Source organism: Prunus mume, linkage group LG7 (assembly GCF_029339155.1).
Source record: "Prunus mume cultivar Tortuosa linkage group LG7, ASM2933915v1, whole genome shotgun sequence".
Classification (NCBI taxonomy): Eukaryota; Viridiplantae; Streptophyta; class Magnoliopsida; order Rosales; family Rosaceae; genus Prunus; species Prunus mume.
In genome coordinates, this window is record NC_142704.1 from 20,052,677 (window position 1) to 20,072,566 (window position 19,890).

At 36.2% G+C, this 19,890-nt stretch overlaps 3 protein-coding genes and 3 pseudogenes across 3 annotated transcripts; 4 read left to right on the top strand and 2 right to left on the bottom strand.

Annotated features, from left to right (window-relative positions):
- Positions 1 to 195: 195 nt before the first annotated feature.
- LOC103337332 (blue copper protein 1a pseudogene) lies at positions 196 to 944 on the top strand (annotated as a pseudogene).
- A 1,223-nt stretch (positions 945 to 2,167) lies between these two features.
- On the bottom strand, positions 2,168 to 4,585 carry LOC103337334 (sugar carrier protein C-like). The gene is made up of 4 exons (XM_008240493.2): positions 4,204 to 4,585; positions 3,751 to 4,076; positions 2,986 to 3,615; positions 2,168 to 2,832 (listed from the first exon to the last, which is right to left on the bottom strand). The coding sequence occupies exons 1-4, from the start codon at positions 4,334 to 4,336 to the stop codon at positions 2,368 to 2,370; spliced, it is 1,554 nt and encodes a 517-aa protein (XP_008238715.1). The 5' UTR covers positions 4,337 to 4,585; the 3' UTR covers positions 2,168 to 2,367.
- An 879-nt stretch (positions 4,586 to 5,464) lies between these two features.
- LOC103337335 (blue copper protein 1a-like) lies at positions 5,465 to 6,103 on the top strand. Its single transcript, XM_089041984.1, has 3 exons — positions 5,465 to 5,627; positions 5,739 to 5,966; positions 6,009 to 6,103. Exons 1-3 carry the CDS (start codon positions 5,465 to 5,467, stop codon positions 6,101 to 6,103), a joined length of 486 nt encoding a protein of 161 aa, XP_088898110.1.
- Positions 6,104 to 6,564: 461 nt separating this feature from the next.
- Positions 6,565 to 10,518, bottom strand: LOC148915702 (uncharacterized). Its single transcript, XM_089041985.1, is given in 3 exon segments — positions 6,565 to 8,279; positions 8,282 to 10,332; positions 10,493 to 10,518. Coding segments are annotated over 3 exon segments (3,753 nt in total). The 3' UTR covers positions 6,565 to 6,603.
- A 965-nt stretch (positions 10,519 to 11,483) lies between these two features.
- LOC103337336 (blue copper protein 1b pseudogene) lies at positions 11,484 to 12,124 on the top strand (annotated as a pseudogene).
- Positions 12,125 to 13,735: 1,611 nt separating this feature from the next.
- On the top strand, positions 13,736 to 14,298 carry LOC103337337 (blue copper protein 1a pseudogene; annotated as a pseudogene).
- The last annotated feature ends 5,592 nt before the right edge of the window (positions 14,299 to 19,890 follow it).

The window sequence follows — 19,890 nt, forward strand, 5'->3', positions numbered from 1 at the left end:
ATAATTACATTGTAATTTTAACTATACAATCTTTTAATGCCATTCGGCAGTGGCAGTGCCGTCCCTAGCCAGACCAAATCTTATATAAATTGGCAGCATTTGAACTCATTTTGACAACCAAATCAACTGAGCTCATCTTCTCAAAACAACCGAGGTTCATAGAAATTCCGAAGCCAACACTCAAAACCAGTTGAAATGGCCTATAATTCCCAGCTCTTCATTATCCTTGCCACTCTAGCACTAGTTTCCCCTTGTATGTTGGCTACTGAATTCATTGTTGGTGATGATAAAGGCTGGACCATCAATTTTGACTACCAAGCTTGGGCTCAGGGAAAGCAGTTCTATGTTGGTGACAAACTTGGTAATTAAATTATGAAGCATTCCACAAACTTGCAATTTATTTATTTTCCTTTTTTTCTTTTTAATATTTTATTTTAAATTAATCTAAGCTACGGGGAGGGGATTCGAATTCGGGTGCAGACTGGGAAGCACATTCGCTTTAGCCAACTTGGCTAAGCCCATGTCCCTTTCTTTTAGTATTTAATCTTTAGTCAAAGAACTAATTCAAGACAATGTGATTTGGTTTTGGTGCAGTTTTTAACTATCCAAAAGGAGCTCACAATGTGTTCAAAGTGAATGGGACTGGTTTCCAACAATGTGCAGCTCCATTAGACTCTGTGCCATTAACAAGTGGAAATGACGTGATCAGCCTTGCAACCCCAGGGAGAAAATGGTACATTTGTGGTGTTGCCAAGCATTGTGCAGTAGGGAACCAGAAGCTTCTGATAACTGTGCTGCCATCTTCTCTTGCCCCTAGCCCAAGTCTCACTGCCTCAAGCCCTAGCACCTCAATCCCCTACACCTCTGCAGCAAGTGCAAGTCTTGGAACAAAATATTGGTGGATGATGGCTGTTGTTGGCATTCTTGGGATGCTCATGGCTTAATATTTGGACTAAGGTCTCATCATTGATTCTGTGTATTTGATTAATTCTTTACTGAAATAATAAGTGTAAGTTCTGAAATGGATTTGTGACACTACCACTATTTATATGAATGATTTTTCACATTTGGATCTTAAAAGAAATATTCAAGGCAGTTTTCTTATTAATTTTGACCAACATATAGCTTTATACCGTGAGATATACATTGCATAATTTCATTGAACATGCAGAATATACATGGATGTTACCAACTTGACTTTGCTTGCATTTGACTCCATGATTTTCATGATGCAGTGCTTGGCATCCTACACATTTCTCTTTTGTGACATAAATTATATCAAGGCTAATTATACTGCTGCCCCTAAAGTAAAATCACACATTACCTTTAGAAAGTGACAATAATCCACCTTACGTATGTTTAATATTAATCGAGTTACTAAGAGAGGAGGTTGTATTGCCTGAACGTGGAAAAATTATTGTAGGATATGAGAATATGGCCACATGGTATAACGGTGTTGGCGAGAGGCTTATCATGTGAGAGGATCCATGACAAAGAAGAAGAATCAAATGGTTGTGGTACTTTTACAAAAACAAAAACAAAAAGTATGGTTGTGGCACCCTTCATTCATCATCTTTGTTTTTGAATTTTAGTGATTCACACTTTTTACATAAGCGATATTAAGAAGGGGGAATTCAAATACAGGACCTCAGGTGCAATGATAACTGCTCTTAACCACTTAAGCTACAAGCCCATTGCTTAGTGATTCACAATTTAAGTGTGACACTTATGTCATGACAAATAGCCAACATGTACCAACTAATAAAGGACAGTGTTTACCCCGTGACCACAATGAGTTGGTTACAGATAACCCACATATCACATCACTTTTTACTATTTATGTATTTTTTTAGTAGTGTTTGAAATTTTGACCTAACTAACTAACCTAATAATTTTGGCTACACTCCTGCACAAAAAGCAACAAAATCAAAACCAAATCTAAAAGACACTACAACCAACCCGAACATCGATTTTAGTGCTCTTATATTGCTGTCTTGTTGTGAGGGATGTTCTCTATTGATTCGATCAAATTGAGGTGTTAATTACAATTCAAGTTAATTTTCTTCCAACAAATTGAAGTGTTTTCCCTTTAATTGCAGTGTGCAAGGGGTGAAATCACAAGAGAGAATGAGGGACAAAATAAGGGGATTAATCAGATAATCATACATGGCGATCGAAATTGTGGTTTGTAATATAAAGTTTGAGAACTCATGGTTTTTCACAACTGATAAAACCTATAGTTATAGGCGTTATCACAAGCTAGGCTATAGAAGATAAGCTAGTTGGCTTAATGGGGTTACATTAAAAGAAAGCAAAGGTGGTTAGCTATGAACTATTTGTTTTTCGAAAGAGGAAAAAATAAAATCTTTAGGCACTCTGTCCTCCCTTGTCCTTGCCCATGGCAATGCCTTCCTCTTTAATAACATACTTACGCCAATATGGATGATTCTCCCACACAGTGTGCATTTCTTCAATCGGAACTCCTTTCGTTTCGGGCAACAATTTGTAGATGAAAATGCTCATTGCCACTACACAGACAGAGAAGAAGAAGAACAAGCCAAACTTCATGTGGCAGAGCATGGCTGTGAAGACTTGGGCTATGGCAAAGGTGAAAATCATGTTGACGGAGACATTGATAGACTGAGCAGCAGACCTTACTTCAAGTGGGAAAATTTCACTGGGCACCAACCATCCTAGAGGGCCCCAAGACCAAGCAAATCCAGCCACGTAAACACAGATTAAGACCACCAAGGGAACTGCAAACCCTAGTGTCAACTTTCCAGGGTTGCCGCTGACCCCAAATTTAACAGCCATAGCAATTCCAACACCCACCTAAAAATGCCAACAAAAGAAGAAAAAAAAAACATTAAATTCAGGTTTTTTAATTTTTTTAATTTTAAATTTGTGGAATCTAAGGAAAGTAAAACATATACATAGAAGAAAACAAAACAAAACAGGGAAAGAAAAAAGGAACTTGAATTATACCTGCATGAGGAGCATTTGGCAACCACCCTGTAAGAAAAGTTTCCTCCTTCCAACCTTATCAACAGTGAGAATTGAGACAAACGTAGCTAAAGCATTAACGACATTGGTGATGACAGCTGACATCAGAGAAGCACTGCTTCCAAACCCCATTGTTTTGAACAAGACAGGAGCATAAAACGTGATCACGTTCATGCCGGTGAGTTGCTGGAAGGCGGGGATGCCGATTGCAAACACAAGCTGGGGTCTATATTTCCTGCTCAACAAGCTAACCCATGGGTGTTTTACCAACTTGGATGCTTCACTGGCCGCAACTAGATCATTGAACTCCTCATCAACATTAGGAACTCCTCTGAGCTTAAGAAGCTGAGCTTTGGCTTCCTCATGCTTGCCACGCTCGACCAAGGAGTTTGGTGTATCAGGTAAAAACAATGCTCCAACTATGATTATAATGGCAGGGACTGCAGCACCTCCCAAACTCAAACGCCATCCCCCACCGCCTTTGATCTCGGCAAAGAAATAGTTAAGCACACCAGCAGCAAGGATTCCAATTGTGATGGACAATTGGAACATCATGTTGAGAGCACCACGGTATTTAGATGGGGCTGTTTCGGAGACATAGATCGGCACAGACTGCGTAAAAAGAACATAAAAAAAACGAATTAGGGTTTGTAAAAAGTACACGAGATAACAAACTGGGATGGGAATAACCTAAAATTCATAAAGTATAATCTATGTATCAAAAAAGAAAATGATAATCATGGGTACCTGATTGGCACATCCAATACCAAAACCAAGAAGTAGACGACCAACATAAAGCATCCAAACAGCATTAGCAAAGGCATTGACCAAGGCACCAGCCAAGAAAAGAACTCCACCCAAGATCATTGTGAGCCTGCGACCACACACTCTGGTTATAGTTGATGCAAAAACGCATGCAACCAGAGCAGCCAAATATAGCGAAGATGTGAAAAGTGTAAGTGTCTGGCTATCGAATTTGCAGTACTGATCGTCGGAAGGCTTGATCGAAGACTCTTTCTGGTAAACCGCTGGAAAGAACTTCTTCAAGAAAGAGTCCATGGATGTAACGCCGCCTGCATAATCACCAAATCAAATTCGATGTCATGTATGTTCTTATAAGTACATGGTAATTCTAGAAATTAAAGGATGCATATATACAATAAATAAAACTGGGTTGTGAAAAAACAAAATGTTACATACCTGAAACTCCAAGGTCGTACCCAAAAATCAGACCACCGGTAGCCGCAACAATACATGTTATAAGAACCCTAGCTGTGAGTTTACCAGGGTATTGTTTTACACCACTCGATGGAGCTATACCGCCCCCAGCCATTGTTACCTTCTTCTAACTCTTTCTCTCTCTCTCTTTCAATCAAAGATCAATCTAAAGAAAGCTAAGAAAACAACTTTGAAGGACCGATGGAATTAAGCGTACAAAATTAGGTGGGTTTGATGAAGTATTTATAGTTCAAAACGTCCTGTGTCTAGCAGGATTACTAGTACAAGTTAGATAATGAGAGTCTATCAACTTAATCTTATCCGCATTTGTAAACCTAATTAAAATCCTAACTGATTTTGATATCCGGATCAAGTTTAACTTAAATTGGATTTTGGGTTTTTATTTAAACATAATAAGGTTATATCTGTTGTGGACCCTTCCCAATCCAAACAGTAAAATCATGAAAGGAGTTGGACACTCATCCTCAATTTCCTTAACTTAGGTCTTTTTATTTTATTTTATTTTATTTTTTTGAAGACAACAACATAACATTTTCAACTCAAAGAAGAACAATCCTAAAAATCGGGCTGTTGTTAATTAACTAGGGTTAATTATCAAACTGTCATTAAATTATTTAATTATACACGGATTCAGTTATTATTTTAGTCATTTTATTATTAAATTATTTTTTTTCCCTCGTATATGGTTCATCTTTTAGGGGTAATAAAGACTTTTCACCGGGCAATGCTGAAAGCCGTGGTCAAAGTGGAAACCCAGTTCAAATTAGCTGAGGATCACCTTAAGCAATCCGTGGAAATTCAAGCAGAGAACTAAATTTCCCCATCTGTAATATTTATAAAAAATGGTCATGAAAAATAATCGATGGAAATTATTTTGACTAGGCGTTGATGGTTGTGAAGGGTATGTGCCATTTTGACGCGTCAAGAAATTTCTAAATCTTTTAATAATGGCGAGTCATATACTTTGTTAGTGTTTTTAACTCTAGCTGAAACCATTTCTTGCCATTCGGCAGGCTCAGTGAACAGTGCCGACCCATGGCCAGACTTGGAACTATTCTCCAAACAAGACTCTTGTTTTTTTTGGTCAAGTGAAACCACCCCTATAAATTGGAAGCATTTCAACTTATTTTTACAAGCAAATCCATTGATCTCATCATCTGTAAAAGAAACAATCCACAAAAACTAAAAACCAGCTCAACCCAATTCAATACTGCTAGTTATAATGGCCTCTTCCCAGCTCTTCATTATCCTTCCCATCCTAGCAATTTTAGTTCCTTCAGTTTTGGCAACAGATTATGTCGTTGGCGACGATAAAGGTTGGACGATTAATTTCGATTACCAAGCTTGGGCTCAGGGAAAGTTGTTCTATGTTGGTGACAATCTTGGTAATTTAAATTCTAATTTCCAAACCTAACATTTTCTTTTCCGTTTATTTATTTATTATTGGTATGATAACGAAACTCAAGATTTTCTTTTGTGATTTGGTGTGGATGCAGTTTTTAACTATCCAAAAGGAGCCCACACTGTGCTCAAAGTGAACGGCACTGGATTTCAACAATGTGCAGCTCCATTAGACAGTGTGCCATTAACAAGTGGAAAAGATGTGATCAACCTTGCAACCCCAGGGAGAAAATGGTACATTTGTGGTGTTGGCCAGCACTGTGAAGTGGGGAACCAAAAGCTTGTTATAACTGTTCTGCCATCTTCATCTTCATCTACTCCAAGCTCAAGCCCTAGCTCATGGCCTAGTGCCACAGCTGGGCCAGGCCCCAGTACATCTTCAGCAACTACAAGTGTTGGAACAAGATTTGCTTTGATGATGGTTACTAATACTATTGCCTTTGGGATGCTCATGGCTTAGTATTCTTTTGTTGAGTATTTGATTGATTCTTTTGTTTTATTAAGTGTGACGTCTCAAATCCGTATGTAATACCAGAAACATTTATATGAATTATTCATCCACATGATTTATAATTTTGACTGAGTGTGAACTCAAAGCAATTTTCATACGAAAACAATCGAAAGAGACATAAATACCTCCCTCGCACGATCATTTTGTTTATTTAGCCTCCATTGACAATTTTTAAATTATAAGAACACCATTTGCAAAGTTGAAATCATATAAGATATCAAAGTGCATGAAAAGATTGTCCAAACTATGATGACCAAAATCATCAATTCGACCTTATGCTTTTTAGCTTTCAATACTCTATTTCCTTTAATCATTTGAGCTTGTAGGATTTGTAGAAGTATTTGGTGCAGCACGCCGCGGTATACGAGCTTGTAGTTGTTACTTTTTCTTTCGCTTACTCCTTTTTTTTTTTTTGGTGAAATGGGGCCAAGAGGCCAAAACAAAAGAAACTAAACAGCCACAACTCTAGGCCTGGCCAGACTGCAAACATCAGCAGCAAGGCTCTCACGGACACAAGGAGGCGCGAGCTCCAACCGATGAAGGCCAGGAAACAAACCATGACTCATGTGAGCCAAACCATCAGCAACACAGTTTTGCTCACGAAACACATGAGTGAGAGAACAAACCCAATCTTGCTGCAACTTCAACTTGCAACAACTTAGCAAGCTAAAGAGAGGATGTGTGGAAGCAATGGAGCCAGTGAGAAGAGACACCACAGAATTAGCATCACATTCCACCTCAATATGTCTGCAACCAATCTCCCAAGCCAGATGAAGCCCCCAAAAAACACCCCAAAGTTCAGCCTCAAGAGTAGAACCAACACCTTGATTGACAGCAAAGCCCGTAATCCAAACCCCTGCAGAGTTTCTAATCACACCACCTGCTCCAATAGCACCAGAACCAGAATTCCTACTCCCATCAGTGTTCAACTTAAAAACACCAGGAAGAGGGGCATGCCAATGCACCTGCACAACACACTTCTTGGGAGAGCTAAGCATAGGCTTACAAGCTATAAACCAGTCCATAGCATACTGCTGAATCATCTTATGAGGCTCAGAAGGCATGACAAACCTAGCCTCAAAAACAATTTTACACCGCCACTTCCAGATGAACCAGAGGCAAACAGCAAAAACTAAGGGCCAAGATAACTTATCACAACCAACACGTTTAGACTGCAGATTGTGCAAAAGCCAAACATCAAAGTCACCGTCATGGCAATGAGCCCACTCATCATTAAGCCCAAAGCCACTCCAAATATCCATAGAGCAACAGCAACCACTAACTAAATGCTCAATAGTTTCAACAGGGTAACTGCATCTAGGACAAGCAGCACAAGAAGCAAGGCCCCTCTTTTGTCTTTGATAATTGGTAAGCAACTTCTTATGGCACAACAACCACAGAAAAGCTTTAATCTTAGGAGGGATTTTAAGCTTCCAAATAAAGCCCCACTGCCACTGAAGCACATTCCCTTCAAGAAAACTGATACCATAAACTGACTTAACAGAGAAGTCACCATTAGGAGTGCACTTCCAGATTCTTTTATCCAGGCCACTTCCAAGGAAACCGGCATGAGTGCTTAGAATCATCTGAACAATCTCATTAGGCAAACATTCCTGCAGACAATTCAAATCCCAACAACCATCTTCCAAAAAATCACTTACGTTAAGCTGGAGCATTTCCTCAGATAAATCAATTAAGGCATGACTCAGCAGAGGACCACAGCTTAACCAAGAATCAGTCCAAAATAAGATGTTGTCACCAGAACCTACCCTCCATTGAAGGCCATGAGGGAGGAGCTTAGCACCATATAACACACCCCTCCAAGCACTAGAACTGCAACTCAAATGAAGATCCTTGGCAGCAAGAAGATCATACTGCCTTAAATACTTAGCGTTCAAAATTTGAGACCAAAGACCTTGATCATTCTGAAGCAATCTCCAACCAGTCTTAGCCAACAAAGCTTGATTCATCCAAGCAGTTTTCTTGATTCCCAAACCACCAGCAGTCTTAGGTTGACCAACAATCTCCCACTTAACAAGATGAACCTTACTCTTATCCACAGTATGGCCCCAGAGGAAATTCCTATTTAACTGATCAAGTTTATCACAAACAGAGATAGGAAGTGAGCAGTTTGCATTGCATAAATAGGGATTGCAGAAGCAACAGACTGTAGCAAGGTAATCCTACCAGCCATAGAAAGAGTATGACTCTTCCACGCAGACAACCTTCTTTGAACCTTCTCAACAATCTCAAGATAAGTAGCCTTAGTAACTCTCTTATGAATCAAAGGAACCCCAAGGTATTTACCAAGACAATCAGTAAGAGGAGAACCACTGATAGCAGCAACTTGACGGGCTAAATCAGAGCAGGTATTTGGGGAAACACAAATCGCAGATTTCTCAAAACTAACCCTTTGACCAGAGAGATTACAGAAATCATCTAAGCATTGCTTCATAACCTTAGCCTGAGTAACTGAAGCTTTGCCAAAAAGGATGAGATCATCAGCAAAGAATAAATGCGACACCATAGGACCCCCTTGACAGATCTGAACAGGCTTCCAGATATTATCCTGAACTTTTTGATGAATAAGATGAGAAAGTTTCTCCATGCACAAGACAAAAATATAGGGGGAAAGAGGATCACCTTGCCTAATCCCACATTTAGGAACAAAAGTTTCAGTTAACTCACCATTAAGGACAGCTCTATACTGAACAGAACAAATACAACTCATAAGAAGCTCAAGAATCCTGCCTCGAATGCCAACTTCCCAAAGCACTTCCCTAATAAAATTCCAGCTTAAACGATCATATGCCTTGGATAGATCAATTTTCCAAGCCACAAACCCTTTTTTCCCTTTCGAAACTTTAAATTTATGTAACATTTCCTGGGCCACAACAATATTATCAGTAATATGTCTGCCTGGCACAAAACTCACTTGAGAGGGACTAACAAGCTTAGTCATAAGAGGTCTAAGTCTTGCCACAAGAATCTTAGAAACCACTTTATAAAGAGTGTTACACAGACTGATAGGCCTTAACTGAGGCATAGAGGTAGGCCTCTCCACCTTAGGGACCAAAGCAATCAAGGTATCATTGAGATGCTCAGGAAGAGAGGCAGATATAAAACAATCCTTAACAACAGATCTGATATCACTAGAACAAAGGTCCCAAAAATTCTGATAAAAAATAGCAGGGAAACCATCTGGCCCTGGGGTTTTAAGGCCTCCAATAGCAAACAAACTATGTTTAATTTCTAATTCCGTGACAGTGCCACTTAAACTGGCTAACTCATCACAATCAAGCTGAGGAAACAAATGAGGAAGCAAAGAATACGCACCAGCTGAGACAGAGACGTTAAACAACCCTTGAAAATACTCACAAACAATCTGCTTCATACTACTCTTCTCAGTCACCCACACCCCATCATCATTATTCAACCCTTCCAACTTATTCCTTCTTCTTCTTATGACAGTAGACAGATGAAAAAACTTAGTGTTCCGATCTCCTTCCCTTAGCCAAGTATTTCGAGATTTTTGAAGCCAGAACATCTCTTCATGATCAAGAATGAGATTATACTCTTTAGTCAACTCAACCTCAAGATTACAGAGAAAGGGATTGGACTGCAAACACAAGTTTCGTTGAATACCAGCAAGCCTAGCTAAGAGCTTCTTTTTCTTTTGAAAAAGGCAGCCAAAAACATGCTTATTCCAATGATGGAGAGAAGGAATAAGACTAATAGATTTATGAACAGCATGACCCTCACTAGAACTCCAAATATCAGATATGAACTCAGAGAAATCAGGATGGTTTAACCACATAGCTTGAAACCTAAAAGGCAAAGAAGCTCTAGCTGGAGCATGATTAGACAATAACTTCACCAAAAGAGGGCAATGATCCGAGTTCACCCTAGGAAGATGAGATAAATGGGCTTCAGGAAACAAAAGCCGCCACTTAATATTACATAAACCTCTATCAAGCCTTTTCCAAATAACACCCTCAGAATTCCTTTTGTTACACCAAGTGAAATTAGCTCCAGAGAAGCCCAAGTCAACAAGATGATTACGATCAATCCACTCAATGAACCTCTGACCACCATTATCCAAATTACCACCACACTTCTCCTTAGCACACACAATGTCATTAAATTCGCTTACTCCTTTGAGTTGGTAGTATCTATGCCTTATTTATACCTATAGGGATCAACACAATCATTAGAAGTTAATAATAAAAAATTTGAGGTTAAAAGATATTCAAAGTCGTTAAACTTTTTACTTTAGAGGACCGAACTAGGCAGACATGAATGTTATTTGCATACAAACCATTATGAAACCCTAGTTACTTGTGATTCTTTCTCAATCTAAGCATTTTATTATAAATTCAATATTATTTTGTATTTTTGAGTTTTACTATTAAACCCTGAACGCAGTGGAACTTTAAGTAAAAAGGGTGCAAATTTAAGATAGCTAAGAAATCTGTAAAGGAGTACGAAAGATGGAGTAATGAAAGATATAATATTGTGCATTTTTTGTTGGCATTTTATTATTTTAATTGAAGAAAGATGATAGGATTTTATTGAAGGATTATGACGATTTACAATCGACTAAAAAAGCATCAGAGATTAAATCTAGAGTTACCAGAATATGCATGAAATAAAGCCAAGGATAAGCCACAACATTAATTGTGCCACAAATATCTTTGTAAGAATAACTTGTATAAAACGAGGATAACACTGTTTTACTATTCCTTGCCAGTCACAGAATGTCACATGAAAACGTTATCACGCATGGCATACCGTGATTAGCCGGGGATAACAAAATAGTGTTATCCCCATTTCATATAAGTGTTTCTCTGCAATACTCAAACCAAGCCAAAACAATGAAGAAGTTAATTAGAAACAGCCATAATAGGGCAAATAAATGATACTGGGGAAAAATACCACCTTATACGCGTTTACAAATTTTCTTTTGGAGTGGAGAAGGCAGGCAGGCTGGCAGGCCACTAGTAACTTCATAGAACTTGGTCATACAAAAGAAAAGAGCCTGTTCTGTTAAGTGTTTTTGAATAGCTCGAACAAAACATTAATATTATAGTTGCATTAAATCAATCTAGCTATTTTCGTGCCATTCGGCAGAGTCAATATTGCCGACCCTGGCCAGATGCTATACTTCTGTGGCTTATACTTGACAAAAAACCAGACTCTATAAATGGGCAGCATTTCAACTTATTTTGGCAAACAAATCAAGTGAGCTCCTCATCTCAAAAACAACCAAATTCCTTCCCCCACACAAGGAAAAAAAAAAAAAAATCTTAGAAGAAACTACCGAGTTGTAATGGCCTCTTCCAATCTCTACAGTATCCTAGTCATTCTAGCAATATTTTTCCCTTCAATTTTGGCAACAGATTATGTCGTTGGCGACGATAAAGGTTGGACGATTAATTTCGATTACCAAGCTTGGGCTCAAGAAAAGTTGTTCTATGTTGGCGACAATCTTGGTAATGAAATTATGCAACTCTTCATTCTCAAACTTGTAATTTCTTTTTTCTTCTTTTAATTGTTGGTTTGGGAACTAAAACTAATTGAAAGATTCTTGTGATTTGGTTTTGTGCAGTTTTTAATTATCCAAAAGGAGCCCACACTGTGCTCAAAGTGAATGGGACTGGCTTTCAGCAATGTGCAGCTCCATTAGACAGTGTGCCATTAACAAGTGGAAAAGATGTGATCAACCTCGCAACCCCAGGGAGAAAATGGTACATTTGTGGTGTTGGCCAGCACTGTGAAGTGGGGAACCAAAAGCTTGTTATAACTGTTCTGCCATCTTCATCTTCATCTGCTCCAAGCTCGAGCCCAAGCTCATGGCCTAGCGCCACGGCTGGGCCAGGTCCCAGTACATCTGCAGCAACAACTGTTGGAACAAGATTTGCTTTGATAATGCTTCTTACTATTGGCTTTCTTTGGATGCTCATGACTTGATATTTGATTGTACATTCTTTTGTTGTTGAGTATTTGATTCATTGTTTCTTGTTATTGAGCGTGAGGTTTCAAATCAGTTTGTGATGCCACAAACATTTTTATTATTCATCCACATCGATTGTAATTTGAATCTTAATAAAATCATAGCACATATTTCGTGTGAAATCATAGCACATATTTCGTGTGAAATCAAACAACATTAACCAAAGTGAATGAAAAGATAGTCCAAAATTCCTTTAATACTTTGAGCTGGTAAGATTTGTAAAAGGGCGACATCAAATATGGAGTCTTTCTAAACCGGACTACGTCATAAATCAAATAAAGCCAATTTGACCGTAAGATCGATCAGACACAACATCTACTTTACATTACTTAAACCAAGCCTCTCCTTACTTTCCCACATATCACATGAGTTTTCTGGGGTCTAATCTGCATTGTATTTCAACAATTAGAACTGTTAATGTATTTCAGCATATGAACGGTTCATTTTTTAGTTATTCACTCAAAGATCATCTATGCAAACAATCATAAGAATCCAAAATCATTCAACCATGCACTTAATGGTTATTATTTTAGTGTTCTAAGGGCCCGTTTGGTTCAAGGTTTAGGAGCTTGGAAATGGGTTTCAAATTGCATTCCCATCTTGTTATTTTAAAACACTACTTTTGACCCTTAAAAAAACTCTTCAAATTAATAACTTTTAATATAAAAAAAAAATCAAGGGTATTGTTAGAAAATCGAACAACATTTCATTCATAATATGACACAAACTAAACATGGAAATGAGAGAAAATGACAGTTCTTAAAGTCCTTATTTCCTAGCGTTCCCAAACATGGGAATGAGCATCCTTCATTCCCATCTCGTGGGATTAGACATAGGAAGTTTATCCCCAAGAAGTTTAATCCACGGGCCAAAGAAAATAGATGGTTCATAGGCATTAATATTTGATATAATTATCCAATTAAGAAAGTTTTTGTTTTTTGTTTTTATTTTTTTGTGCAAGCGATATTTAGGTGGAAAGATTCAATCTCATGACCTCAAGTGTAGTGACAGCTACTTGTACTTGAGGTACAAACTCCTTGCATCCAATGAAGACAGTTAGAGACAAGACCATATATATGACAAGACAAATAATTGATGCTGGGGAAAAATACCACCTTATACGCGTTAAGAAGTTTTCTTATGCAGTGGGGAGGCAGGCAGGCCACCAGTGACTTCATAGAACTTGGTCATACAAAATAAAAGAGCCTGACTGTAAAGTGATTTTGACTAGCTCCAACAAATATTACTATTCTAATAAAATCTAAGCTCAACCCAAATACTTTCGTGCCATTAGGCAGAGTTAGTGCCGACCTTGGCCAGTGGCCAGACCAGACCTTATAAATTGGTAATCTAAGCTCAACCCAAATACTTTCGTGCCATTAGGCAGAGTTAGTGCCGACCTTGGCCAGTGGCCAGACCAGACCTTATAAATTGGCAGCATTTCATCTTATTTCGGTAAGCAAATCAATTGAGCTCCTCCTCATCTCAAAACACATTCATTCAGACCCTAAAAAAGAAAAGAAAAGAAAAAATAACCATACTCCCATACTAGCTAGTAGCTGCAATCAATGGTCTCTTCCAATCTCTACATCATCCTTGTCACTCTAGCCATTTTTGCCCCTTCAGTTTTAGCAACAGATTATGTCGTAGGCGACGATAAAGGTTGGACGATTAATTTCAATTACCAAGCTTGGGCTCAGGGAAAGTCATTCTATGTTGGCGACAATCTTGGTAACTTAATTTTCTGTTCCCAAACTTAGCTTTTTTAAATAAAATTATTTGTATGAGAATGATCAACTCAATATTTTCTTATATGATTTGGTTTTATGCAGTTTTTAACTATCCAAAAGGAGCCCACACTGTGCTCAAAGTGAACGGCACTGGATTTCAACAATGTGCAGCTCCATTATACAGTGTGCCATTAACAAGTGGAAAAGATGTGATCAACCTTGCAACCCCAGGGAGAAAATGGTACATTTGTGGTGTTGGCCAGCACTGTGAATTGGGGAACCAAAAGCTTCTTATAACTGTGCTGTCATCTTCATCTTCATCTGCTCCAAGTCCAAGCCCTAGCTCATGGCCTAGTAAGGCATCTGCAGCAACTGTAACCACTACCACTACTACAAAATAACCCTTGCGCGACGAAAAATTATTCGTCGCGCAAACACACTTTGCGCGACGAAACTCAAAATTTCGTCGCGAAAAACTAACGCGACCAACTTTTGCGCGACGAAAATAATTAAATCGCTCAAAGTGACTTTGCACGACCAACTTTGCGCGACGACAATGCGTCGTCGCTCAAAGTCTTCTTGCGACCAAATTTTGCGCGAAAAATAATTCGTCGCTCAAAGTAACTTTGCGCGAAGAAAAAAATTCATCGCTCTAAGTAACTTTGCGCGACGAAAAACAATTAAATCACGCAAAAGCTACTTTATGACGAAACAATTAACTTCGTCGCGCAAAGTCCTTATAAAAATAAATAAAATAAAAAATTTATTTTTTAAATCTTTGTTAGAAAAATATAGTATTGTTGTTTGGATTGGGTTTTTATTAGAAAATATATATTTTAAATTGACGATCGAATTAGTTCATTGTATTCATATAGGGTCAAAGAGTGTAGCTATAAAAAAATCATCAAAATCGGAGTTAAAATAACCGTTAAATCGTGATTTTTCATTTATAACCGTCAAAAAGTTTTGTCCCATTACTTGATCTCTGAATGTTTATTTTTTCCGATTTTTGGCGTATATGATCTCGAAGTATAAACAAACAAGTTTGACGGTTGGATCGTTCAAACTAGTTTCGTAGAATGCGTATGCCATCAAAATAATATATTCACTAACAATTAAGAGTTTATTTATACTTTTGTTAAATATAACATAAGATTTTGTGGTATCCACTAGTGTAAATATTTTAAATTGAAGATCAAATTCAGTCATTGTATTCATATAGGGTAAAGGAGTGTAGCGGTAAAAAATCATCAAAATCGGAGTTAAAATAACCGTTGAATCATGATTTTTCATTTATTACCGTCGAAAAGTTTTGTCCCGTTACTTGATCCTGAATGTTTATTTTTTGCGATTTTTGGCGTATATGATCTTGAAGTATAAACAAACAAGTTTGATGGTTGGATCGTTCAAACTATTTTCGTAGAATGCATATGCCATCAAAACAATATATTCACTAACAATTAAAAGTTTCTTTATACTTTTGTTAAATATAACATAAGATTTTGTAGTATCCACTAGTGTAAATATTTTAAATTGAAGATCAAATTCAGTCATTGTATTCATATAGGGTAAAGGAGTGTAGCGGTAAAAAATCATCAAAATCGGAGTTAAAATAACCGTTGAATCAAGATTTTTCATTTATAACCGTCGAAAAGTTTTGTCCCGTTACTTGATCTCTGAATGTTTATTTTTTGCGATTTTTGGCGTATATGATCTCGAAGTATAAACAAATAAGTTTGACGGTTGGATCGTTGAAACTATTTTTTTGAATGCGTATGCCATCAAAACAATATATTCACTAACAATTAAGAGTTTATTTATACTTTTGTTAAATATAACATAAGATTTTGTGGTATCCACTAGTGTAAATATTTTAAATTGACGATCGAATTAGTTCATTGTATTCATATAGGGTCAAGGAGTATAGCTGTAAAAAATCATCAAAATCGGAGTTAAAATAATCGTTAAATCGTGATTTTTCATTAAGAACCGTTGAAATTTTTTGTCCTGTTACTAGGTCTCCGAATGTTCGTTTTTTACGATTTTTGGGGTATACAATCTTGAAGTATATACAAACAAGTCTGACGGTTGGATCATTGAATGGTGTGTGTATATATATATTTATTTCCTTATTAAGTAGCTTTAAATTTATTTATTTTGTACGTATAACACTCAAGAAATTGGTATATACATTTATTAAGTAGCTTTAACCTTATTTATATTTTAAATCGTAAAAAAAATAATTTTATTATTCATAACAATTATTTTTATAAATATCGTGCTACGAACCAATTTTTCGTCTCTCAAAAGTTTGCACGACCAACAATTAAAAATTTGGTGGTACCAAAAATGGGATGCGGGATGAAAAAAATATTTTTTAGACTTTTGCGCGAATATTTATTTTCGTCATGAAACATATTAATCGCATAAGCGACTTTGCGACGAAAAATATTGGTCGCGCAAAACTTTGCGACGAAAAACTTTATAAAAAAAATTCCGCTTCCCATTTTTGGTACCACCAAATTTTTATAGTTTTGCGACGAATACTAATGTCGCGCAAATATTTGCGCGACGAAATATTTTGGTTTTTGACTTTTTGTTTTATTATTTCTTTAATATTAATTTAATTATATTAATTATTTCGAATTTTTAATTTTTAAATTTAATTTAATTGTATGATTTTTTTCGTTACTTTAATTTAAATTGATATTAATTTAATTATATTAATTTAATCAAATGTTTACTTTTAAAATTTAATTTAATTACTTTAATTTAAATTGACATATTCAAAATAAAATTACATATGAAAAATAGTGATCAAATTATCCAATAAATATATATATATACAATATTCAAAATGTACACATAAATTAACAAAGTACAATAAAAAAAAAGGGATAATCTCCCCTAAAATTGTTATACCACAAATCCAACCCAAACTCCAATCCCTCCCCTTTACTCAACCCCAAACCCCACACAAACTCAAAACTAACTCCAAAAACACATATTAATGAAAAAAAATTAAAATTTGGAGAGAATCTACCTTTTGGCAAGATTGAGAGTGAGTGAGAATGAGAGAGAGAAATGAGTGTGAGAGAATTAGAGAAGATAGTGATAGAGAGATGAGAGAGTGAGTGAGAGAGAGAGAGATAGTAAAAAGAGAGATGAGAGAGTGAGTGAGAGTGAGAGATAGCGAAGAGAGATGATGAGAGATTAAGTGAAAGGAGTGAGTGTGAGAGAAATGGTGGGATTTGGGGAGAGGGAAAGAGAGAGGAGAGGAAAGAGTAGAGAAAGGCATTGAGAAAATGGTGGATGAGTTATTTTCATTTTAAAAACCGTATCACTTTGCGCGACGAACGACATTGTTGGTCGCGCAAAGTTTTGCGCGACGAAAAATATTAGAGTATTGGTCGCGCAAAGTTTTGCGCGACGAATATTAGTATATTGGTCTCGCAAAAGTCAAAAAAATCCCGCCTCCCATTTTTGGTACCCGCCCAAATTTTGAAAGTTTTGCACGACGAATATTAGTATATTGGTCGCACAAAGTCAAAAAAAAAAATCCCTCCTCCCATTTTTTGGTACCGCCAAATTTTGAAATTTTTGCGCGACGAAAAATACATATTGGTCGCATAAAGTCTAAAAAATTATATAAAAACTTCCCGTCCCATTTTTGGTACCCGCCATAAATTTTTGCGACGAAAATATATATTGGTCTCGCCAAGTCTAAAAAAATATTTTTTAGATCCCGCATCCCATTTTTGGTACCGCCCAAATTTTTAGAGTTTTGCGCGACGAATTGTTGGTCGCGCAAACTTTTGAGAGACGAAAAATTGGTTCGTAGCACGATATTTATAAAAATAATTGTTATGAATAATAAATTTTTTTACGATTTAAAATATACATACGGTTAAAGCTACTTAATAAATGTATATACCAATTTCTTAATAAGGAAATAAATAAATATATATATATATATACACACACCATTCAACGATCCAACCGTCAGACTTGTTTGTATGTACTTCAAGATCGTATACCCCAAAAATCGTAAAAAACAAACATTCGGAGACCTAGTAACGGGACAAAAAATTTCAACGGTTCTTAATGAAAAATCATGATTTAATGGTTATTTTAACTCCGATTTTGATGATTTTTTACAGCTACACTCCTTGACCCTATATGAATACAATGAACTAATTCGATCATCAATTTAAAATATTTACACTAGTGGATACCACAAAATCTTATGTTATATTTAACAAAAGTATAAATAAACTCTTAATTGTTAGTGAATATAATGTTTTGATGGCATACACATTCAAAAAAACTAGTTTCAACGATCCAACCGTCAAACTTATTTGTTTATACTTCGAGATCATATACGCCAAAAATCGCAAAAAATAAACATTCAGAGATCAAGTAAGGGAGAAAACTTTTTGACGGTTATAAATGAAAAATCTTGATTCAACAGTTATTTGAACTCCGATTTTGATGATTTTTTACCGCTACACTCCTTTACCCTATATGAATACAATGACTGAATTTGATCTTCAATTTAAAATATTTACACTAGTGGATACCACAAAATCTTATGTTATATTTAACAAAAGTATAAATAAACTCTTAATTGTTAGTGAATATATTGTTTTGATGGCATACGCATTCTACAAAACTAGTTTGAACGATCCAACCGTCAAACTTGTTTGTTTATACATCGAGATCATATACGCCAAAAATTGCAAAAAATAAACATTCAGAGATCAAGTAATGGGACAAAACTTTTCGACGGTTATAAATGAAAAATCATGATTCAACGGTTATTTTAACTCCGATTTTTATGATTTTTTACTGCTACACTCCTTTACTCTATATGAATACAATGACTGAATTTGATCTTCAATTTAAAATATTTACACTAGTGGATACCACAAAATCTTATGTTATATTTAACAAAAGTATAAATAAACTCTTAATTGTTAGTGAATATATTGTTTTGATGGCATACGCATTCTACGAAACTAGTTTGAACGATCCAACCGTCAAACTTGTTTGTTTATACTTCGAGATCATATACGCCAAAAATCGGAAAAAATAAACATTCAGAGATGAAGTAATGAGACAAAACTTTTCGACGGTTATAAATGAAAAATCACGATTTAACGGTTATTTTAACTCCGATTTTGATGATTTTTTTATAGCTACACTCTTTGACCCTATATGAATACAATGAACTAATTCGATCGTCAATTTAAAAAGTATATTTTCTAATAAAAACCCAATCCAAACAACAATAATATATTTTTCTAACAAAGATTTTAAAAATAAATTTTTTATTTTATTTATTTTTATAAGGACTTTGCGCGACGAAGTTAATTGTTTCGTCTCGCAAAGTAGCTTTGTGTGACAATTGTTTTTCGCGCAAAGTAGCTTGCGTGACGATTATTTTTCGTCGCGCAAAGTTACTTAGAGCGACGAATTTTTCTTCGTCGCGCAAAGTTACTTTGAGCGACAATTATTTTTGTTGCGCAAAATTTGGTCGCAAGAAGACTTTGAGCGACGATTGTCGTCGCGCAAAAGTTGGTCGCGCAAGGTTTTTCGCGACGAAGTTTTGAGTTTCGTCATGCAAAGTGTGTTTGCGCGACGAAGAATTTTTCGTCGCGCAAAATTTGGTCGCGCAAGGGTTATTTTGTAGTAGTGAACTGTTGGAACAAGATTTGCTTTGATGATGCTTCTTACTATTGGCTTTCTTGGGATGCTCATGGCTTGATGTTTTGGATCAGTATTTAATTAATTATTTACTTATTTTCCTGTTATGAGGTGTGAGTTTTAAGTTTTAACAGGTTATGTGATACTATTGTAAACATTATTATATATATGGTATGGATTATTCTTCCATAATATTTATACATACTGTTAGCACATATCAAAATTCACTCTCTAATCAAATCAGATAACTAGTCCTGTGATAATAGAAAGAATCACATAATTGTATA

Bases quoted from the DNA above. Each gene is read 5' to 3' on its own strand.
- LOC103337334 (XM_008240493.2), bottom strand. From the start codon at position 4,336: ATGGCTGGGGGCGGTATAGCTCCATCGAGTGGTGTAAAACAATACCCT. The intron at 4,077-4,203 runs GTATGTAACATT...GTGATTATGCAG, and splicing joins GTACGACCTTGGAGTTTCAG to GCGGCGTTACATCCATGGAC. The intron at 3,616-3,750 runs GTACCCATGATT...CTTTTTACGCAG, and splicing joins GTATTGGATGTGCCAATCAG to TCTGTGCCGATCTATGTCTC.
- LOC103337335 (XM_089041984.1), top strand. From the start codon at position 5,465: ATGGCCTCTTCCCAGCTCTTCATTATCCTTCCCATCCTAGCAATTTTA. The intron at 5,628-5,738 runs GTAATTTAAATT...GTGTGGATGCAG, and splicing joins CTATGTTGGTGACAATCTTG to TTTTTAACTATCCAAAAGGA. The intron at 5,967-6,008 runs GCTCAAGCCCTA...CAGCTGGGCCAG, and splicing joins TTCATCTTCATCTACTCCAA to GCCCCAGTACATCTTCAGCA.